The sequence below is a fragment of the Cynocephalus volans genome, chromosome 8 (genome assembly GCF_027409185.1).
Source record: "Cynocephalus volans isolate mCynVol1 chromosome 8, mCynVol1.pri, whole genome shotgun sequence".
Classification (NCBI taxonomy): domain Eukaryota; kingdom Metazoa; phylum Chordata; class Mammalia; order Dermoptera; family Cynocephalidae; genus Cynocephalus; species Cynocephalus volans.
Window position 1 is genome coordinate 125,057,308 of NC_084467.1, and position 21,919 is coordinate 125,079,226.

Consider the following 21,919-nt stretch of genomic DNA (forward strand, 5'->3'; position numbering starts at 1 on the left):
CATGTTTTTCTTAGTTTTCCACATTTAAACAGTTGATATTTAAGTAAATGCTTATCATCCTTCAACCTATAAAGTACCTGTTGAGAATATCTTTTATTAATGTTATAGTTTTATTTCAGTGATAGTTATATTTAATTGTTCTGACTTAGCAAATGGAACACTTTATGTTTTCAAATCCTTCTTCTCTTGGGTTAGTAATTAGTAGAACAACCTTTTTCTTACAACAGAGAAAATTTCTTGGAATAATGTATATACAGAATGCCTTTTGATCATTACTATCAGAATTTTAACTCTTTTAATGTACAAAACAATCATCTGGGTCCCAAGGGAATGATTTTTAGAAGACCTTGTTTTTCTTTTATTTGCTATTTTTTAAGAAATGACGTTTATTTTGATCCATGGTTACTAATAGTATGTGTATATTTGAAAACGTGATTATTCTTCTTTCTAGCTTGGGAAATGATTAATCATTTATACTTTTAATGATGGTAACTATAATGAGGTTTTATCTTTTTCACATAGTGGTTTTAATAGATGCAAATTTGCCATGATACAGGAATTTTTATTTTAAAGCACTGATGATTAATTACACAGGAGAATAAATTTTTGATCTTGTCAAAAAATGTTCTTATACTTTGACTCTATTTTTAGATCCTGTGAGTTCATGGGAATATTAGTTTATTGCAAATAACATTTTTGAAACACTTTTTTATAGATTTAAGAGACTGGAGATATTCCTTATTAATGTGATTATATTTTAAGTAAATATGGCTTAGAGACCATCCACAATACACTGGCACCCTTAAAGGGCTACCCACTGAGGGCATAGATGAAAGAGGAGGAACTATGCCTTCAGATGGCCTTGCAGTATCTTCTGTAAGATAAATTTCGAGTGTGTAGTATATTCAAGACTTTTCTTGATTTAGTCTCAGCCAGCTATGTGTAGTTCTCAGAGCATAAAATGTTTTCTGTACCGTATGCTTTTGTTTGTACTTTTCTCTCTTTGTGGAATGTTCTCCCACTTTCCCATGTACCTTCCATCTATTTGGCAAATTTAAAACTAATCCTTCAAGTTTCACCTGTTTTTGGTATATTTTTCTATCTTCCCTAGACACAGGTAGCCACTCCTTTGTCTATGTTCTTGTACTTTGTGGCTAAGTATTATTATATTATTATATTGTATTATATTTGTTTGCCTTTTGTGCTTAGACTGTAACTTCTTTGAGACATTGACAATTTATTTTTTCCTTTTTGTATTTTCAAAACTCAGCAGATTGTTTATTTGCTTGTCATGTAGTTGGTGCCCAATAAATCTTAGTAAAAGAAAGGTACAGATTTTATATTTGAAACCTTAGACAGGGGTGTGAGTTGGGCTTGGAGAGGAGTGATTTTTACCAAGGGATTGAAAAACCATTCTCTACTATCTGGATACTTTTGGACCAAGCTTCAAGTTTTGGAAGGGTTATCTATGACAGGATGAAAGAGGAAAGGAGATACCTGCTTGGCCAAATGATGTGATCAGCAGAGTGATAGATGTTACAACTAGATCACCTTCACATTTAGTAATCATTGTACTTATCAATATGTTATTTTCATCTTGGATTAAGTTACCCTGCCAACTTCTGTCTCTCTAGAGCATTATCCATAGATGTTTTCTGAATAAGTATTACAATACATTGATCCAAGGAAAGCACAACTAAGAAAATAAATCCAGCTATCAATATTATAACTCTTCCTAAGTGTATATATGTGTATTTTTATCAACCTTATTGCTGTTTACCTCCAATAACATACACACTTGTATTGACTACATAGATTCAGTTTCTTTTTTCTTTTTAAAATATTATTTATTATAAACATATTATTACAAATTGTGATTTTTCTTTATGCCCTTTACCCAGCCTATCCCTCCCCAAACCTAGATTCAGTTTCAACAATTAAAAAACAAATTCCAAAGTGGTTGAAATTGATAACTATATACACGAGTATTCATCCTTTTAATAATGATCTATTGTTAAATAATGTATCCTAATAATACATTAGGGAGAAAGTGGTACAAAATGAAGTTAAAATGGTAGTCAGGGATCAGATAGTAGGCTATATTAGGGAGTTTATATTTTAGTGTGTGTAATTGAAATGGAGAGTCATGGTAGGGTTTTAAACATGCAAGTGGTATGATTTACATTGTTAAAAAATAGCTCTGGCTGCTGTTTGGAGAGTAGAGTTTGAACAAGATTGTAAGTAGGGGATAGGAGTCCACTGAAGTAATATAGGTAAGAGGGAATGATGGCCCAGACAAAGAAAATAGCATCGGATTGGTGAGAAGTTATTTGAGATGTATTTTGGAATGTTTTTTCTGGTGGGTTTAGTGGATGAGAAAAAGGGAAGTGAAGGTTGACAACTTAGTTTTTGACTTGATCAGCTCTGTGAATAGATATTGATGCCATTGAGATGGGGAATATTAGAAAGGGGAGTAAGTTTGGAGAGAAACATCTGAAATCAAGAGATGTGTTCAAAAGGAAGGATCTCCAGTGTTTTTAATAACTAAATCTCAATTAGTTAATAAAGGAATCCTTTTCAACTTGAGTGAGTAATGAATCAGTGAAGCTCCTGCTTTTGTTTCTGAAGCTGTACACAAACTTCTTAAATGGCAAATTAAGAGTGGTACCTGTTGGATATGACTAATGCAAAGCCAAAGACCTACCAGAGTAAGAACCAAAATGCTCTATTTAGTGACTTATATAGTTAGCTCCTTGGTTAACCATCCTGAAATATCTGACAGGGTTAAAGACCATGATATCTATCTTGTTTAAAGGCTTTATATTAAGTCTTCTGTGTTTCTTGACATTGACATGTCAGGCTAGTTATTTTACAGAATGTCTCTCAACTTGGATTTGTCTGAATGTTTCTTCATGAGTAGATTCAGATTAAACATTTTTGGTAAGAATTTTTCACAGATGATACTGTGGTGCATGATGTTAGTTTAGTTTGTTCCCTTATTGGTGATATTAGGTATGTTCCCTCCATTGAGGTACCTTTTGTAATTAATAAGCTCTCTGTGAGATGATATATTGAGAATGTGTGAATATTCTTTTTCCTAACTTTCATCCAGTGTCTTTCACATTAATTGTGAAAATTATGTAGTTATATAGTCAACTGAATCAGTTGTTATAATATGGTTACAAAACAGTGATTTTTTAAAATTGTCATTCTTCCTACATTTTTTAATTTACATTTTTCTGTAAAAAAAATAAAAGGGCATTTCCTCTGTCCCTAGAGCCTTTTAAGAAATTATTATGGATTTATAGATTTTTATTTTTATTCAATGTATTAAAATCTATCACTTATATTATTTTTGATATTCATATTGTCCCAAATTTGTTCTGTGGACATTTCAAGCCAACTTACTTTCTGTGTTTTGAGATATCCCTATATATATATTTTTTTAAACACAGCAGGTACTTAACTCACCCTACTTACTTTGTACTGTATTGTATATCCATTATGGGGATGTACTGTAGTTAATTCAACCAGTCTCCTGTGTTATGCTATTATAAATATAAATAATTTTGTACTTTTTTGTGTGTGTGTTGTTGGATGTGTACCTTTAGGATAAATTCCTAGAAACAGAATTTTTGACCAGTTTGCCTGGTCAAAGGGTAAACATATATTCAGCTTTGTGAGATATTGCTAAGTTTCCCTTAGCACTCCCACCAGCAGTGCTCTAAGAACCTATTTTCCCATAGACTTGCTTATAGAGTCTGTTGTCAAGCTTTTGAATTTTTGCCAATCTAAGTGAGAATTGTTATTACAGGATAATTTCAATTTTCATTTTCCTTATAAATAAATTTCTGTTTTTTCATATTTTTAAGTACTATTTGTATATCTGTTTGTGGACTGTTTGGGTCTTTTTCTCATTTTTTTTTTTTTAATCAGATCTTGGTTATTTTTCCCCTTCACTTTTAAGCACTGCCATTGGAATTAGTCATCATATGCAATGTATGTTACAAATATGAAAATAATAATTTTAAATTTTATTTCTGTTACAATTGTTCTGGTCTTTTAAATGTAATTGAGGAATTGGATGTTGAAACGTCTGCTGTATTCTCATCATTACCATTTCATTACTTTGATTTTATGAGTCATTTAAATTCAGGCTATTTTTCTTCATCCTGAAAGGGAATAATCAAAAGTCAGTCAAAATAGTTCTTTCTTATTTACTGAGATTTTATGAGTGAGTCTGATAAACCAAATAGGTGGAAATATGTATATTTGATTTTCATGGCATTATTCTAATTGGTGGTTCTTGATCTTTGCATCTCAGAGGGAACAAAAAGAAAATATGTGAGATTCTCATTTTTTTCTGATTATGATAGTTTAGAATCACATAATCTTTCATTGAAATGAGAATGTTAATGAGAATTACTGACTATGATTATATTACATATGAATGTCTAGGAAATAATGAGTTATCATGAACTACTTTCTCTGTGTGTTTTAGGTTTTGACAACAATTCGTTCAGGGCACCGAGCAAATATATTTAGTGCAAAATTCTTACCATGTACAAATGATAAGCAGATTGTATCCTGCTCTGGAGATGGAGTAATATTTTATACCAATGTTGAGCAAGATGCAGAAACCAACAGACAATGCCAATTTACGTGCCATTATGGAACTACCTATGAGGTATGGTATTATTGTAATTATATATATGATATATTTGTATATGTAAGTATATATTTTTGAGTGTGTATACATGTGTAGATGTGTGTATGTATAAATATATAGGTGTGTGTGTATATATACATGTTCATACATAGAAATTATTGATGGAATATCTAGATTTCAACAAAGCGTTTAGGAAAATGTGTCTCGATAGGCTTGTAGATAAAGTTAAGAAATAAGATGTGAATGTTAGTATTGTAAGATGGGTTTGTAATTGCTTGATCAACCATACTTTAAGCAAGCAGACGTCAACCTTTGCAGATGTCTCTGTTATTGTGCTACATGGCTCTGTACTACATGTTACCCTGTTAAACACTTTAATCACTGGCTTGCATAAAGTCTTTGCTAGAATGCTTATCAAATTTTCACATCCAAAGGACCACTAGTGCAGTAGACAAAAGAATCAGCTTTCTAGTCTTGAGTGAATTGAATGAGGTGGAGGGAATTTAAGACTCAATAATGCTGCTTTATTTGGCTGAGAAAAATTGCTTGCACTGTAGAGTGCTCTTTTAAAGTATCTGTGTATCTTAGAAATTGGTCACAGTTTCTATTCCACTCTATTGTTGGATATTTGTTTTTTGTTTGTTTGTTTTTAATTTAATTTTATTTTGTGAATATACAATGTGGTTGATTATTGTGGCCCATTACTGAAGCCTCCCTCCCTCCTCCCTCTCCCCCTCCCTCTCCCCCTCCCTCCCAGCAGTCTCCTTATTGTTGGATATTTGGATTGTTTCAAGTATTTGGCTAATATGAATAGTGCTGCTGTGAACATTCTAGTACATGTCTATGTCTTTAGGTACCCATATGCAGGCATTTATTTTTAGTGGAAATGCTGGGTTACAGCAGAGGCATATAAACAGATTGGTAGATATTGACAATGATTTTCCATTATGATTGTACTGTTACACTCCCATCAATAATGTGTGATTGTCCTAGTTGCTCCACATCCTCATCAACACTTGATATTATCAGTCTCTTTCATTTTGGTCATACTGGTGGTGTATAGTGGTATTTCCTTAAGGTGTTAATTTGTATTCCCTTGATGACTAATCAGTTTGAGCACCTTTTCATGTATACAATGTTTAAAACATAGGAACATGCCTTCCATTGTGTGGGTACATAAAACCAGATATAGAAATGCTAAATACCCAATTTTGGTAGTGTCTCCTTCTCAGGATGGGGGAGGGGGGAGATTGTTGAGACAGGGTTCACGGTGGGCCTCAGCTTACAATAATTTCTAAATTAGAAGCGAATACATGAATAACTAAAATATTTCACTTCTTTAAATAATGTTTATATTGTGGTAAAATTTACATAACAAAATTTGCTGTTTTAACTGTTTTTAAGTGTACATTTCAGTAAGTACATTCACGTTGTTGTGCAGCCATCACTACCATTAAAGAAATTTTTTTGAGAGGTCAATTTATCAGTTTAAATCATTTCAGTATCCCACAGTTTTCTTAAACATTACCAGAGAAGAAAATTTTATCAGGTATTTATAATAACAATTATAAATTCATATACAAGAAAACATAAAAATGACGTTTTATAATAGTTTGAACAGGCTACCTAGGGGAGACTATTTCTTGTCAAAGTTGTTAGAAGTTTGTAATTTTAAAGAACTTTCTATTTGAAGTTATATTAATTCTAATTGTCAAAGTAATGAATTGTATTAATTGAACAATTCTTGTGTATGTCTATCCGTGTTGTACTGGTTTGAATCATGTGGATAAATCATAAATAATTTAAATATGGTTTTTATTGCTTTTACCTTAATCATTTTATGAAATAGTATCAGTGTTTTTTAAAGCCATCTATTTAAATATTCAGTATGGTTACCTATACTTTTGTTTTCATCTTTAGATTATGACTGTACCAAATGACCCTTACACTTTTCTCTCCTGTGGTGAAGATGGAACTGTTAGATGGTTTGATACACGCATCAAAACTAGCTGCACAAAAGAAGATTGCAAAGATGTAAGAATCCAATTTTTGTACAAATGATGCAGAAAAAATTAAGTTTATAATTAAAATTGGATAGTAAGTTATCTCTGGGTGATAAGATTATGGGTGAATTTTTAAATAATCTCATATTTTAGAATAGAAAAAAATTTTAATTAAAATATAATATCGAAGTTGTGGAACTTATTTTAATTGTAACTTTAAATTATATTTATGAAAATTTGCATAATTGTTCAGTAAATACTCTAGTATTATAAAAACTTGGAGAATTGATCAATATATCTCTTACTGATGAAGACAATTCTGGCTTACCAAGTAACAGTGGCAAAAACGTGTAGCAGTTTACTGTTTTTTTTTCTCTGTCTTTTAAACCAAGAATTATAGGTTATCTCTCTTTTTTTAAACAAAACAGTAAGAAACCGTTCTATCAATATGTTCATTCAAATTTAGCTCACTTCTGTAAAGATATATCTTCACTAACAGCTTTTTACTTTTTTGGTGGTTGACCAGTAGAGGGATTGAACCCTGGACCTTGGTGTTACCAGCACAGTGCTCTAACCAACTAAGCTAACCAGCCAGCTCTTAGTGTTTTACTTTTTAATACTATTGTAAAATTATAAAAGGCCTGAGAAATCATTCAGACTTTTGTCCCCAGACAACTAACCTCAAGCGTTTTTTTCTGTCATACATTATTTAGAGCACAGTAGTTTTTTCTTGGATCATTTTGAAGTAGTAGATGAAATAAGAAAATATTGCTTAATATATTTTTACTGAAAGCTAGAAAAAAAATAAAAAAGAATTACTAGTAATCAGGGTAAGTGTTTGCTAACTAAACCAGTTACCATAGTTAACATGCTTTAGGAGTAAAAAGATTATTTTATATATTTGAAACAGAGAAGGAAAAGAAAACAAAAGGTAGAAATTGGAAAAAATTTTAAACATACAATTTTTAATCAGTTTTTATGTTATATATGTGTGTATACACACACACATATGAAAGCATTGAACTGAAGGCAGAAGTAATTTTAAAATATCAGCTTATTAGAGGCATTTTGTATACCAGTTTCTTAGTAAGTGGTAGATTTGAAAGTTTGTTATTCCAAATTATTTTAAACTGTATTTTAGTGTTCAATGTACTAGGATTTAGTTATGCTTTTCTAAATAAAAACTCTGTGAAAATAATAAAACAAGGCTAATAAGAAGTGAGAGTATTCTTTCCTTAATAAAACTTTTCGTTTATATGTAAAGCTGAATAGAGGCAGAGAGTATAAAGAAAAACTGGTAACTGAAGTAATTCTTAACTACTAAAAACTTAGAATTATGAATGGTGTTTGGTAAATTAACTCTACGTAATAGGAATAATGTTCTGAGGTTAATAAATAAATAGATCTTAAGGTAAATTAATTTAAAACCATAGCTATACTAGGAAGAATGAGGAGCCAGAGTCATTAGACAAAATAATATGGAATCAACAGAATACCTTAAGGATATATCTCTGGAGTAGTAACTTACATTTTCAAATGCTTCTATAGAGATAAGTAATGACATTATAGTAAGACCTGTTTTTTGCAGGGTTTGTATATGTGTACTTTATTTTTGAGCTGGTAAGGAGAAAAATTTTACAAGTTAAGGTAAGCATAAAAATTTTAAGTCAGTTAATAATATTTTTGTTGTATTTTAATAGCAATGGTTATAATTAAAATATTATGAATACCATATAAATTAATCTTTAATATTTATCATAGACAAAGGTAGATTATACCTCCATCTTTACTTTCAAGTGGACAAACAATAGGCATTTCTGTTAATGACTTACTGATATATTACTTAGGTCATGTATGAGTTTTTTACATTTCTAAAGAAGATATTCATTATTCATGAGTATGGGGTATTTAGCAGGCATTTCTAAGAAATAATTCAAATTGTATTATATCATTATCATATGATATGTAGCTAGTTTTGAAAAAGGGTTTAAATTGTGGTAGTAGTAAATATTGAGTTTCTAGAATTATTACCAGCTTTTTGTAGCTGCTGCTGATCCAGCATAAATGCTCAGTGTTTTAGTCTTATATTTGGGAGTAATTTTTATTTTTTCCTCTTCAAAATGTGCTTTGTGATACTCAAAATTGATTGTTTTTAAGTCTCTGAGTTTAGTACTTCCATATATTTTTCCTTATTTTGATTGGTTCATAAGAAAAGTGTACAATATTATAGTAGAAATCAATCAATTTTGGAGTTGTATAGCAAACTATAAAGAAAAATTATTTTCCTTAAAGTGATAAATTGCCATGGAGGAACATTGACTGAGTATATTTATTATGGTTTCACATAGGCTGAATATGTTATAACAATTTCCAATAGAAATCTGAAAAATAAATTAAAAGAAAACCATGTTGTTGGTTTTCTCAATAAATTAAAAGAAAACCCTCGTCATGCTGACCGAATTAGGATTTCTGAGAAAAGTGATTTTCTTCTAATTAAAGAGAAATTGTTTGAAATATAATCTCATCTCTATTGAATAACTCTATGTAACTGGTATTATGTTATCTTTTGTAGGACATTTTAATTAACTGTCGACGTGCTGCCACATCTGTAGCTATTTGTCCTCCAATACCATATTATCTTGCTGTTGGTTGTTCTGATAGCTCAGTACGAATATTTGATCGGCGAATGCTGGGCACAAGAGCTACAGGTATGAAGATAATATTAGAGAAAATATAAGAGTCTATCAGTTCAAAGAATAAATCTTTATGACATATTTTTAAGTTTAAAACTTATTTAGTTATAAAATTTTAGGAAATAGAATGTATTTAAATAATGTGGATTTTTATGAAAAATAGCATTTCTCGAAGTTTTTACGACCTATTGGGATGATAGTTTTGCTGTTTAATTTGTCACTTTAAAAAATTGTTACACTTGGTGTATTATTCTCCCAGGACTGCCATAACTAGTTACCACAAACTGGGTATCTTAGGAACAACAGAAGTTTATTCTCTCATATTTCTGGAGGCTAGGTATTTGAAATCAGGATGTCTCAGGTTTGGTTTCTACTGGAGGCTGTGAGGAAAAATCTGTTCTATGTCTCACACCTGGGTTTTAGTGGTTGCTGCCGATCCTTGGCATCCCTTGGTTTGTAGATGTATCACTCCAATTTCTGCTCCATCTTTACATGCCATTCTCTCCTGTGTGTGCCTGTGTCCACATTTCCCTCTTCTTAGGACAACATCATATTGGATTTAGGGCCCACCCTAATCCAGTGTGACCTCATCTTAACTAATTGTATCTGTAAAGACTCTATTTCCAAATAAAGCCACATTCTCAGGTTCTTGTAGATGTGAATTTTGGGGGGACATGAATTTTGGGGAGGATCTGCCATTTTTCAATCAAAAAGATAATGGTAAACATGGAGAGAAAAGTTAAAAAGAACGGTGACTTGGGTATGTATTAATGTATAGCATATATTTATACCTTCTTAGCTTGGTTAAAGTACTGTTAATAATGCTGCAGTACTGGATTTGAATCTAATTTAAGCCAGTTCTTGTTCTCCTTATCCACTATAGAATCAAACCACTTCTGAAACAACCAATTGAAAGCCAACTTCCATTAGCATTTTCTCAGTAAAGGAAGGCCAGGATTACTTACACACACACACGTGCACACACACATAAACACAAATATTGAATATGCATATATAGGTTCACATTTCATATTGTTAAAAAGAGGACTTGGGCAGATACAACAATGTTGGTAAAAATGGACATAGGTTATTGAAATGGGAATACCACATGGAATCTTCTTTGAATTGTGACTGAGGAGTCCTGTTTAGATATGTACATTTAAGTGAAACAGTAGTAATATAATATGAAATTATAGACTTAATTATTGTTTCTCAGCAGATGGGACACAATTGACATTGGAGCTGGACAATACCTTGTATACAGGATTATACAGTTTCGTGGAATTCTTAGAATTTAGCATTCCGGGGAATGCAGGGCCCAAAGCTGATTGTACTCCTCGCTGTCATATTTGTTTTGAAAACTACCAGAGTTAATTAAAATTGGAATAGTATTCTTACTCTGTTACTATAAAAGAGGGAAATTTTATGACAATCAGAAATCTTTTTAAAAAAAAGAATGAATCATCTTAAAAGAATATTATGCTGTTTGTCTAGTATGCTAATAAATATCAGCTTTCCTATTTCAAAAATTACATTATCATAATTCGGGGGAAATTTTTGAAAGATGACTTGGTGTAACTATAATCATAAATCATTTTAATTTATTAAATAACTCATTTCAACATAACATGTGATCTGGAATTCTAGACTATTGTGAATTTTTTTGGTAGATGTTATCTTTATACTGTATTTTTTTGTTTGTTTTGTTATAAAATCTGACTATTGAGGAAAGAACTTCTAGAAATAGGATGTGATACCTTGGATTTATATTGCTCCATGAAGTCAGATATCTCATAATTCAGGTTAAGAGTTTCAAAAATGTTTTTCTGTAAAAACATTATTATTATTAAATAGCTTCTTTTCTTATTTAGGGAATTATGCAGGTCGAGGGACTACTGGAATGGTTGCTCGTTTTATCCCTTCCCATCTTAATAATAAGTCCTGCAGAGTGACATCTCTGTGTTACAGTGAAGATGGTCAAGAGATTCTCGTTAGTTATTCTTCAGATTATATATATCTTTTTGACCCAAAAGATGATACAGCACGAGAACTTAAAACTCCTTCTGCAGAAGAGAGAAGAGAAGAGGTAGGTTTACTGAAAACCATGTTCTTGATTCAGTTCAGAAAGCAACTCAGTGACTTCTGGGTCCTGAAGGCCCAAAACAAGGTAGTGTTAATTTTCAAGGAATTTACAGTTTAAGGAACAAGGACATGAAACACACATGAAAGAACAGGAGCTAATAAATAATTAAGGGTAAGGCTCTAGAAAAAAATATTGTAAACTATTTTCAAAGGGAAAATATTTAATAGCAAGATGTTTCTCTAACTTTGTAGATGCAAAGCAGCAGTAAGAAAGATCAACAGTTCCAACACTTGCTGAAAAGGCAATTAAAATAGAAAATGTGATGAGACTAAATGTTTATGTCCACGTAGCGAAAGAGATTTTACCTATTACCATTTACTATTCATATGTGGATGGCATTTTCCTCCTCTCCCGATTGTGCTTCTTGTTCACAATTATGGACTTGTGACATATAATATTATCCCTAGGCACATTTTACAAAATATGTTAAAAGTGGGAAAACGGTAAGTTAAAGTACGTATATATATATTGAAATTAGGTGAATCAATTCAATTACTTTCACCAAAGAGACTATAAAATGGTTAACAATTTTTTTATTTAGAAAAAGGGAAAAGTAGAAATAATGTATCTTTGACAGTATACAGCCATAGGAAAATGTTTGCTTTAACCTATTAAGCTTCTTTCCCCAGCATGTTTTTCACTTTGGGTTTTTTATTTTATAATGTCCTATGTTTATTCATTCTACACTTTGTCTTGTAAGTGTCTTTTAAAATTAACCATTGGTTTTTATTAATTATCAGTGACTTTTTAGTATTAAATCAATGCCTATTAATGATAGTACATTTTAAAGTTTACTAGAGAACAACAGTGATGTTATAATTCCTGTGAGATGCAAGACTAAATTGATTTTTTATAATTGCAGGTTTAGAGGGCTATAAAACTTGAAAAAAATCAGGATTACTTTATAAATATATTTTGGGATTTTAAATATGGCCGTGTATTTAAATAAATTAGGAAATTGACAAAGAAGAAGAGTATGATGGCTAATGAAAGCTGTTTTTGAGTTTATTGGTATGGTTGAAAATATGAAATCTGCTCTAGGAAAGATGCAGTCAAACTTCATGACTGTTACATAATGAAGGAGTTGGAAGTGCACAGACATTTTAAGTGGGTCAACTAGCTTTGATATCATGGAGTACTTAGCCAAAAGATATTTATATAGTCAGTGAATAAGGCTGAGTCATGAGCAGTTGGTTTTTTTCTAGAAGTGTTTTTCCTGGTATTCTTCGTGGAATTAACTAAATTAAGAAAAATAATTCTCAAAATGGACTAAAATTATAAAAATAAATCAAACAGTTCAGAGGTGTGTATAGAAGAAATTAATAATCCCTTTTAATTCCAACACTGTGTTTTGGTGTTTTATATTAAAACCTTAACAGTAGTTTTCAGACAAACTCATCTCAACTCACCAAATATTTTTTGGGTGCCTACTATATATGAAGTACTATACTACACTTCAGAAAATCAAAGGGTGGCCAAACAAATACATGGCCCCTCACTCAAGGAATTTATAGTTTAGGGAAAGTAGAGATATAAATAAATAAATAAATGTGTGAAACTTAAAATAATAAATTACATGTAAGGACTATATTCTGTATACGTAGAACAAAGGAAGGAATAATTGATTTTGATTGGGAACATAAGTAAAGCTTGAGCAGAGTTTTAAAGCATGAATTAAAGTTTAATATGTGATTTTTTTCTTATGTTTCATAATATTTTATAATATGGAAAATATTTAAATATTTAAATATTTTTAATAATAACATTTAAATACTATATAGAAATTATATTCTAGAATAATATTTCTCAGTTTGTGGGGGGTCTCTTTTTATTTCTTTATGTCCTCTAATAATTTCTCTTTTATTTTCTCCCTCCTTTCTTTGGTGTATTCTATTGTCTTCATTCAATTTTGAGGATACATTTCATTTTCCTTTATTTTTGTATTCCTCTTTTCTTTTTATTGTCTCTCTTCTCTTTTCCTTTCCTTCCAACATCTTTTTGACATTTTCCCATCTGCCTATCAATGGATTCTTTGTTGAATCCATTCTCTCATTTTCTCTGTGTCCCCATAGCTTGTTCCTAAAAATATATCCCAGATCTGACTACTATTTACCACCCTGACTAAACTACTGTCTTGATCCAAGGCATCAGCATCTCTCTGCTAGATTATTTTGGTAGCTTCTAGCCAATCTTCCTGCTTTCACCCGCTGCAGTCTTTTAGCTACATAGCAGTCAAAGTGATCCTTTGAAACATACAGCAAATGATGCTACTCTTATGGGCAGTCCAGTGTCTCTCCTTCTCACTCAAAGCAAAGCTGAGGACTTTACAATGGCTTCAAGACCTTATAGTATCTGGTGCTCATAACTGCTTCTACTGCTCTCTCCTTTGCTCTAGTCACATCTACCTACTTACTCACACAGGATAAGCATGCCTCTACATTAGAACTTTTGCATTTGCTCTGCTTGAAATGCTCCTGCCCAGATAGCTGGATTTCTTTTTCACTTGTGTATTTCAGGGTTTTGCTCACATCACCTTCTTGGTGAGGCTCTACCTCACCACCCTATTTAAAATAGCAACCTCTAACTCTGTGGTACTACCTATTCCTTTCTACTTTATTTTCTTCTATAATACTTACCACTTTTTATGTATATTTTACTTTTTTATTTCATGTATTGTTTGTTCCACTAGACCATAAATTCTGTGACATTGGTGATTTTTTTGTTTTGTCCATTGTTCCTTTCCAGTATGCAGAATAGTACCCGACAAATAAAAAATGTTCAGAAAAATATTTGTTTACTGAGTGAATGAGTGAATGAATACTATACCATTTTAAGTATTCTTGACTAGGTTATTTTACATAATTGAAAAATCTAACTAGCGATTGTTTTTAATTTGAAGATCTTGTTCTAGAAATAATTGCTGAGATTATATGTGAGTGGGAAAACACACACAAAGTAAAATGGGAGGGAAAAAACACAAACTGTTTTCCTCTGCTCTCATACCACGGCAACCAACACAGAAAACAGACTTCTGACTTCTGTGACCAGATGCTGAGTTTTTTTCCCCACACACCAAGCAATTCTGAAACAGATACTGGCTGGGTGCTCTCTAATTTAATTCCAACACTACCTATCTGGAGATAGTGTCAAGTTTCACAGTTGAGGGCTCATTCTCCAGGACTGCCTCCACTTCAGATGCCATTTGCAAGCCCAGGCCTCTGAAACTTGTGAGCAACCAGTTATAAACTGGGGTTCCTACAGTCCCCTTCCTGGGTTTGATTAGTTTGCTAGAGTGGTTCCAGAACTCAGGGTAACACTTAAGTTTATCAGTTTATTACAAAGGATATTTTAAAGGATATAAAGAAAAGCCAGTTCAAGACATACATAGGGTGAGGTCTGGAAGGGTCCTGAATTGAGGAGCTTCTGTTGCCTGGAGTTGGGGTATGCCACCTTCTCAGCACGTGGATAAGTTCAGCTGACCAGAAGCTCCCCGTACCCTATCCTCTTGGGTCTTTTATGGAGACTTGATTGGATAGGCATGATTGAAATGTGGACAACCATGAACAAATGTGATTGGACTAACACTGGGTAGAAAAACCCAACAAGGCCTGTTTGCTCAGGTTCTTGACTTCTCTGTGTAGTATTTCTTCGTCCGGGCATGGGGCAGGGCCCCTGCTGGAATGGGATCTTATGGCCTACAATCAGACAAGGTGGATCAGAGAATTTCTTTATGGCCATCTCTAAGACAGAAAGATTAGGGCTTTATGACAGGCTTGTTTTTACGACCAGGCTTGGGGAAAAGGGATTCTAGTTTGTATATCCTGCCTTAGGGAGAAAAAAGGGCAGGTGAAAGGAAGGCAGGAGAAAGTTAAGAGAGAAAGACTTGGTTTCCTGAGGCCTGCTTGTGAGGCCTAAAGTGCTCCAACATTATAATGAAAGGATAAAGGTTACTTGAATTATGAACCAGAAACCGAGGACAAAAACCAACATATAAATCATAATATCACAGGATGTAACACCAGTTCTTTGTCTGTATAATATAAATATCCCTCTCTCATACCCATGGAGCAGTGTTCTATTTTGTTATTTTAAATATAGCTTATATAAAGGGTGAGGCCCTCTCTTTCTGGGAATGGTAATTTGGGATTTTGGACAGCTGCCACACTAGACTTCTTCTGTTCTGGTTATTCCCTGTCACACATTTGTGATATCTTGTGTAGATTTTTCTATTTTCAATCACTCTTAGCCATACTTACACATAATATGTAATCTGTGAGAGTTTGGGGTTTTTTTTTGTCTCCTTCACTGAGGGTGTAGAGATTTTTTTCCATTCTCCTTGTTGCTTAGTATGGTTTCCAGGAGAAACCAGAAAATTTACAACTAAGCTGTTTACCAAGTTTTTATCAAAACCTACCTAAAAATTGTGAGAAGGAAAAAAAAAATCAATGAATGTTATTTTTAAAAAATAAATAAAAATAGAAGGAGTGACCCACAGAATGGGAGAAAATATTTACAAAAATTATATATCTGATTATAGTGTAGTATCCGGAATATATAAAGAAAATTTACAACTCAACAATAAGAAGACAAATATCCCAATTAAAAAGTTGGTAAAGGACTTGAATAGACTTTCCTCCAGAGAAGATAAATAAATGGCCAATAAGTACATAAGGAGATACTCGACATCACTAGTCATCAGGGAAGTGTAAATCAAAACCACAGTGAGGTACCACTTCAAACCTGCTAGGATGGCTAAAAAAAAAAAGACAAGAACAAGTGTAGATGAGGATGTGAAGAAACTGGAACCCTCATATATTTTGTTGGTGGGAATGTAAAATGGTTCAGCTGCTTTGGAAAACAGTTCAGCAATTCCTCAAAAATTAAACTTAGAGTTATCATATGACTTAGAAATTTCTCCCCTAGCTTTCCAAAGGAATTGAAAACATATTTCCTTACAAAAACTTGTACATGAGTGTTCATAACAGCATTAGTCATAATAGCCAATAAGTGGAAACAGCTCAGCACCCATCAGGTGACCAATGGATAAACAAAATGTGGTATGTTCATAAAATGGAATATTATTCAGCCATAAAAAGAAATGAAGTACTGATCCATGCTACAATGTGAATAAACCTTGAAAACATTATGCTAAGTGAAAGAAGCCAGACACAAAAGGTCCCATAATATATGATTCCATTTATATGAAATGTCCATATGTCCACATATCCACAGAGATAGAAAGTAGATTAATGTTTGCCAGGAGCTGAGTGGAGGAATAAGTAAGGGGTGACTGCTAAATGGGTATAGGGTTTCTTTTTAGGATAATGAAGATGTTCTGGAATTAGTTAGTAGTGATGATTGTACAACTTTATGAATATACACCACTAAATTGTATACTTTAAAATATGAATTGTATACTTTAAAAGAAGAATATCATAGTATGGATTATATTTTAATTAAAAATGTTAAGAATGTAAAAATTCAAGGAAGTGGTAGAATGTCAGATGCCATAGACATGTCATAAGCTCTGAAAGGTGCTGTTTGACTTGGCAATTGATTATCAATCATATTAGTGACCATTTTTGTCATTGATCAGTGAACTTGGCAATTGATCATTTGTTGACAAACTTGTTGAGGATGAAATCAATGCAAAGATTAACTGCAGTGGATCGAGGGAGGAGTGGTAGAGTGAATACAGACTTTTCTCAAGAAGCTTGAGAGTGAAGTGAAAGAACAGAAAGGACTATACCTGGAGAGAAATATAAAACTGAGGCATTGTTTTGTTTGTTAAATATAAGAGCTTTTAGTTTGTTGTGAGAAAGAACCAGGAGAGAAGGGATAAGTGTAGGTACAGAAAAGAGAGACTAATTGTTGAAGCAAGGTGCTTGAGGAGTTAAAGGAATAAAGTAAAAAACACAGATAGAGGGATTAGGCTTAAGCAGAATAAATGATACGTCCCTTGAGAAAGGTTGGAAGGAGTTAAGAAGTTATAGATGAATTTGTAGAATTCAGCTGAGAAAATTGATGTCATTTCTCTGTGGCTTTATTTTCTGTGAAATAGGAAGGAAGGTTACTAGCCAAGGATGATGGCAGCAAGATGGAGTAGAGAGCTAGAGGCAAATGATAAAGGGTTGGAATAGTTGCTGAGGAGGATTAGAGAGAAAACTGTCAGTACTAAGTAGAAATAATGATAACCTCCATTGGTAGGTATATAGGTACTTTACCTAGACTATATTTGCCATCACAATAGAAAACTAAGGCTCAATGTGGTTAAATAACTTCCTCTTGTCAGCCGGAAAGCGATACAGGTGGGATTAGAAATCACATGTACATGATTTCAAAGTTGCATTCAGACTCCTTAGATTAAAGATATTAAAGTATAGGCTGTCAGCCTCAATGGATATTTATCATCATGAGTGCTACAAAAGACTTATTTAGCTTATATCAGTGTCTTTCATATTTTGATCTAGTGTCTCACTTGCATACTCAGTAAAGAAAATGGGGAACTTGAGATAATCTGTTAGACTTAAAGTATGCTATAAGAGTTGAGAGCAAATGTGTTTTCTTTTAGACTTACATGGAATCTGTTGATCCTTATGTTTTAGTTACGACAGCCTCCAGTTAAGCGTTTGAGACTTCGCGGTGATTGGTCAGATACTGGACCCAGAGCAAGGCCTGAGAGTGAGCGAGAACGAGATGGTAACTATACTTGCGTCAGCTTTTTTTGTGTATGGTATTTAAAAATTAGTATTTTAACTTATTTCCAATGGTTTTATTATTTATAAATGACACTGTAATGAATATCCTTGTGCATATATATTGGTATATTTGTGCAAATGTATCTTAGAATAAATTCCTAAAAAGTGGAATGGCTGAGTCACTGGATAAATATATTTTAATTTAAAAAATTTTTTAAAAATTTTAATTGACACATAATAATTGTACAAATTGAGGGGGTACAATGTGATGTTTGGATACATGTATACAATGTGTAATGATCGAAACAGGGTAATTAACATGTTTATTTCAAACATTTGTCATGTCTGTGTTGGAAACATTCCAAGTCCTCCCTTCTAGCTGTTTGAAATTATACAATAAATTATTAACTATAGTCACCATACAGTGCTGCAGAATAGAAGAACCAAAACTATGAAACACTTCACTAATTTGCATGTCATGCTTGTACAGGGACCATGCTAATCTTCTCTGTATTGTTCCATTTTAATTTTGATAGTTACCAAATTATTCTCCAAAAAGGATGCACTAATTTATATTCCCACTGAAAGTATGACAATGCTCATTGCCCGAGAGAATATTGGGTATTATCAAACTTATTTATTTTAGCCTTTCTACTAGATATAAAGAGAAATGAAGATGAAATTTCTAACCCAAGAGTTTTATAATAGCACAAGAAAAAGTTTTTTTTCTATCAAGTGCCTTTTATAAGTATAAGAAACTACCTTAAGAGCTTTAAGATGGCACACTTTAAAATAGAATTAATCTGAGTATATTTTATTAAATGGGTCTGTAGCCAAAATCTTATTCTAATGATTTCTGAAACTTCTTTTATGATCAAAAGCATATTCCCCAGTATATTATCCTTAGTATTATTCTACAATATATATTTAAGTATAAAACTACATTATATAAAAACAATAAAGTGTAAAATAAATTCTGATTTCACAGAAAATGCAAAAACAAGCGATTTTCATTTAAAATTATATAATTGTAGAATGGAGTTGTGACATTTTTAATTTGACATCATACTTTTAATTTGAAAATGACCTTAAGAAAACAATTCATTTATTTGAAGGAGGAAAAGGAATGAGGGAAGAAACGAAATTATTTCTGGATTCAGTTTGTTTCAAGTATCTGGAATTCGCTTACAGTAAATGATTTTAATAATTAAGAAAAATTCATGCAAAAACATGTCTATTTTGTGTCTATGTTTGATGATAACGACTTAGTGAGAGAGAAAACCTTTCTTTTAATCGATTCAACTTGGAATTCATTAGCCCTTCCTAGCTGGGAATTCTTAGAGCTGAAGATTCTAAGATCTGCTGAAGATGTAGGTTGGGCTAAGGGTAGGAGGTGTGGAGATGCGTAACAGTAGGCAAAGATGAGGAGATATAAGCCTCGTTTTCAAGGAAGTCACCATACAGATGGAGAGTCACTCACATAAACAATTGCTATAAAATGTGTGATGTTGCTAATAGATTTATGTACATTAATATAGTTTATTTAGGCAAATGGGTTTTTAATTGCTTTCATTTTAAAGCCCTTCAAATCTAGGTTTTTGCATTAATTAAAGATCATGACTTATTGTTAAATTCACTGACAAGACCTATGTTGTAATAGGAGAGCAAAGTCCCAATGTGTCGTTGATGCAGAGAATGTCTGATATGTTATCAAGATGGTTTGAAGAAGCAAGCGAAGTTGCACAAAGCAATAGAGGACGAGGAAGATCTCGACCCAGAGGTAATTTTTCTTGTTGATTAAAGTCATCAGAAAGCTGGCAAAAACTATTTATTGAAGCTAGTTTTATTTATATCATCTAAATTATGCCACGTTTTATATCTACAATTATCCCTAGGTTGTTCTTGTATTGTGTGAAGCAGTAGAGGACAAAAGGTATTAAATATAATTTGTCCCTTCTGATTCCACTAGACCTAGACCTGTCTTTTGCTTTTCTCAACAAAAAAAGGAAGAATCTGAGATTTCCCATTTTTAGCCCTCTTCAATGTACTCTAAGAATAGAAATATATAAAATTCTATAGACAGACAGATTTTATATAGTTGGAAAGATTTATTGTTTTAACAAGAATGTGTAGTAGATAGATTTTTATCGCTCTTGATTAGCCTATCTGGTCAAATGGACCAAACCATCCATGGTTGTTATTCATATTTTGAAATTACATTTTTTTGTGTGTGTATGTATGCTTGAGTGCAGGTGTGTGTGTATGTTTCCTGAATGTATCTCTTTAGAGTAGTTGGTTTTGGAAAGCATTTAAAGTTGAATTTGTATTAATGTATTTTTTGAAGGTGGAACGAGTCAGTCAGATGTTTCAGCTCTTCCTACAGTCCCATCAAGTTCTGATTTGGAAGTGGGTGAAACTGCAATGGAAGTAGATACTCCAGCTGAACAATTTCTTCAGCCTTCTACATCCTCTACATTATCAGCTCAGGTTCCTTCAACATCATCTTCCACAGAAAGCCCTCATTCTACTTCTTTGCTATCTTCCCCAGACACTGAACAAAGGCAGTCTGGTGAGGCATCTGGACACCGTACACATCATCAGTCTGGTGAGGATTTTACTCTTTAAGTAGGTTATGATTCATCTGATGATTTCTGATAATGGAGACTTCTTTTAGGCTGTTTTGAAAGATACAAAATCACATCAACTTCTTGCTGGAATAAATGATCAAAATGACATGTAAACTGTGAACATGTAACTTAAATACAAAATTAAAGTGTGCCTAACTTGCATGAATTTTAACAAATAGCAGGAATCTTTAATTTACATAAAACAGTTTATTTAAAAAAATACAGGTACCAACAGATAGTGTTTTGACATAGTTTAATGTACTTGGAGTTAAAGATTATTTTACAGACCATTATAGACCAAAATATCTTTCTAGATTTATTTGGTTGTATGTCTGTATAAAGGGATGGTGAGATTAAGCTCTTATTATTTCTGTTGTATTTATATTCTTGATTATTTTTCCTCAAATCATGAAATACTTTTAATACATTCTGTATGGTAGATTTGATGTGGTTTCTTGCCGACAATATATACAATTTACCAAAAGAATTATTTTTCAAATATTTTCATGAAAGGGAATTATTTTACCAAATCTTTATCTTCTTGATACTTGATGCTAGTGAAAAAAATCAAATCCTAAATTCTGTTAAATACTGTTTTTTCCCTCAATATTATTACTCCTCGTGTTCAACTTTTTCCCCCCAACTATGGAATGTATAAGCATATAATAGTAATTTTCAGCAAAATTACTTTACTTTTCTAGTTTTTTAGTCCGTAGTTTACTTTGCATTTTAACTGTATAGATATAGTTATAATAACCAATAATATGTTTATTCATATTTTTCTTTAGGTTCTTCTAAGGAAGTATTTTATTTGATACAGAATCAAAAATATTAGTAACTAGACATACAGCTGGCAGGCCTGAGCTAAAACCCATTTTAAAAATTTCTAACAGCTTAGCTGCCAAGCTGTCACTTGCTTCTCCGGAAACTGATGCCAGATCACCAAATATGGGGTATTTTAAATTAAACACTCTTTTATCAGTATATCCCATTTTTGGCAATTCACTTTCAGTTTCTATGGGAGTGGAAGCCAGAGTCAATTACATAACTGTTAGCACTGTGTGCATTTTATCCATAATAATAAGC

The 21,919-nt window shown here is 32.2% G+C and overlaps 1 protein-coding gene and 1 non-coding gene across 7 annotated transcripts in view; one reads left to right on the plus strand and one right to left on the minus strand.

The window, feature by feature from the left end:
- DCAF6 (DDB1 and CUL4 associated factor 6) overlaps nucleotides 1–21,919 on the plus strand; it is a 121,059-nt gene that overhangs the window by 28,560 nt on the left and 70,580 nt on the right. For all 6 annotated transcript variants that reach the window (XM_063104689.1, XM_063104691.1, XM_063104690.1 and 3 more), the window contains exons 4-10: nucleotides 4,502–4,687; nucleotides 6,590–6,703; nucleotides 9,245–9,380; nucleotides 11,237–11,451; nucleotides 18,114–18,207; nucleotides 19,867–19,986; nucleotides 20,551–20,811. In XM_063104689.1, the coding sequence (XP_062960759.1) occupies nucleotides 4,502–4,687; nucleotides 6,590–6,703; nucleotides 9,245–9,380; nucleotides 11,237–11,451; nucleotides 18,114–18,207; nucleotides 19,867–19,986; nucleotides 20,551–20,811 (1,126 nt within the window). The remainder of the gene's footprint in view (nucleotides 1–4,501; nucleotides 4,688–6,589; nucleotides 6,704–9,244; nucleotides 9,381–11,236; nucleotides 11,452–18,113; nucleotides 18,208–19,866; nucleotides 19,987–20,550; nucleotides 20,812–21,919) is intronic.
- On the minus strand, nucleotides 18,652–18,753 carry LOC134385320 (U6 spliceosomal RNA). Its single transcript, XR_010024312.1, has one exon. It is a non-coding gene; the product is annotated as a U6 spliceosomal RNA (small nuclear RNA).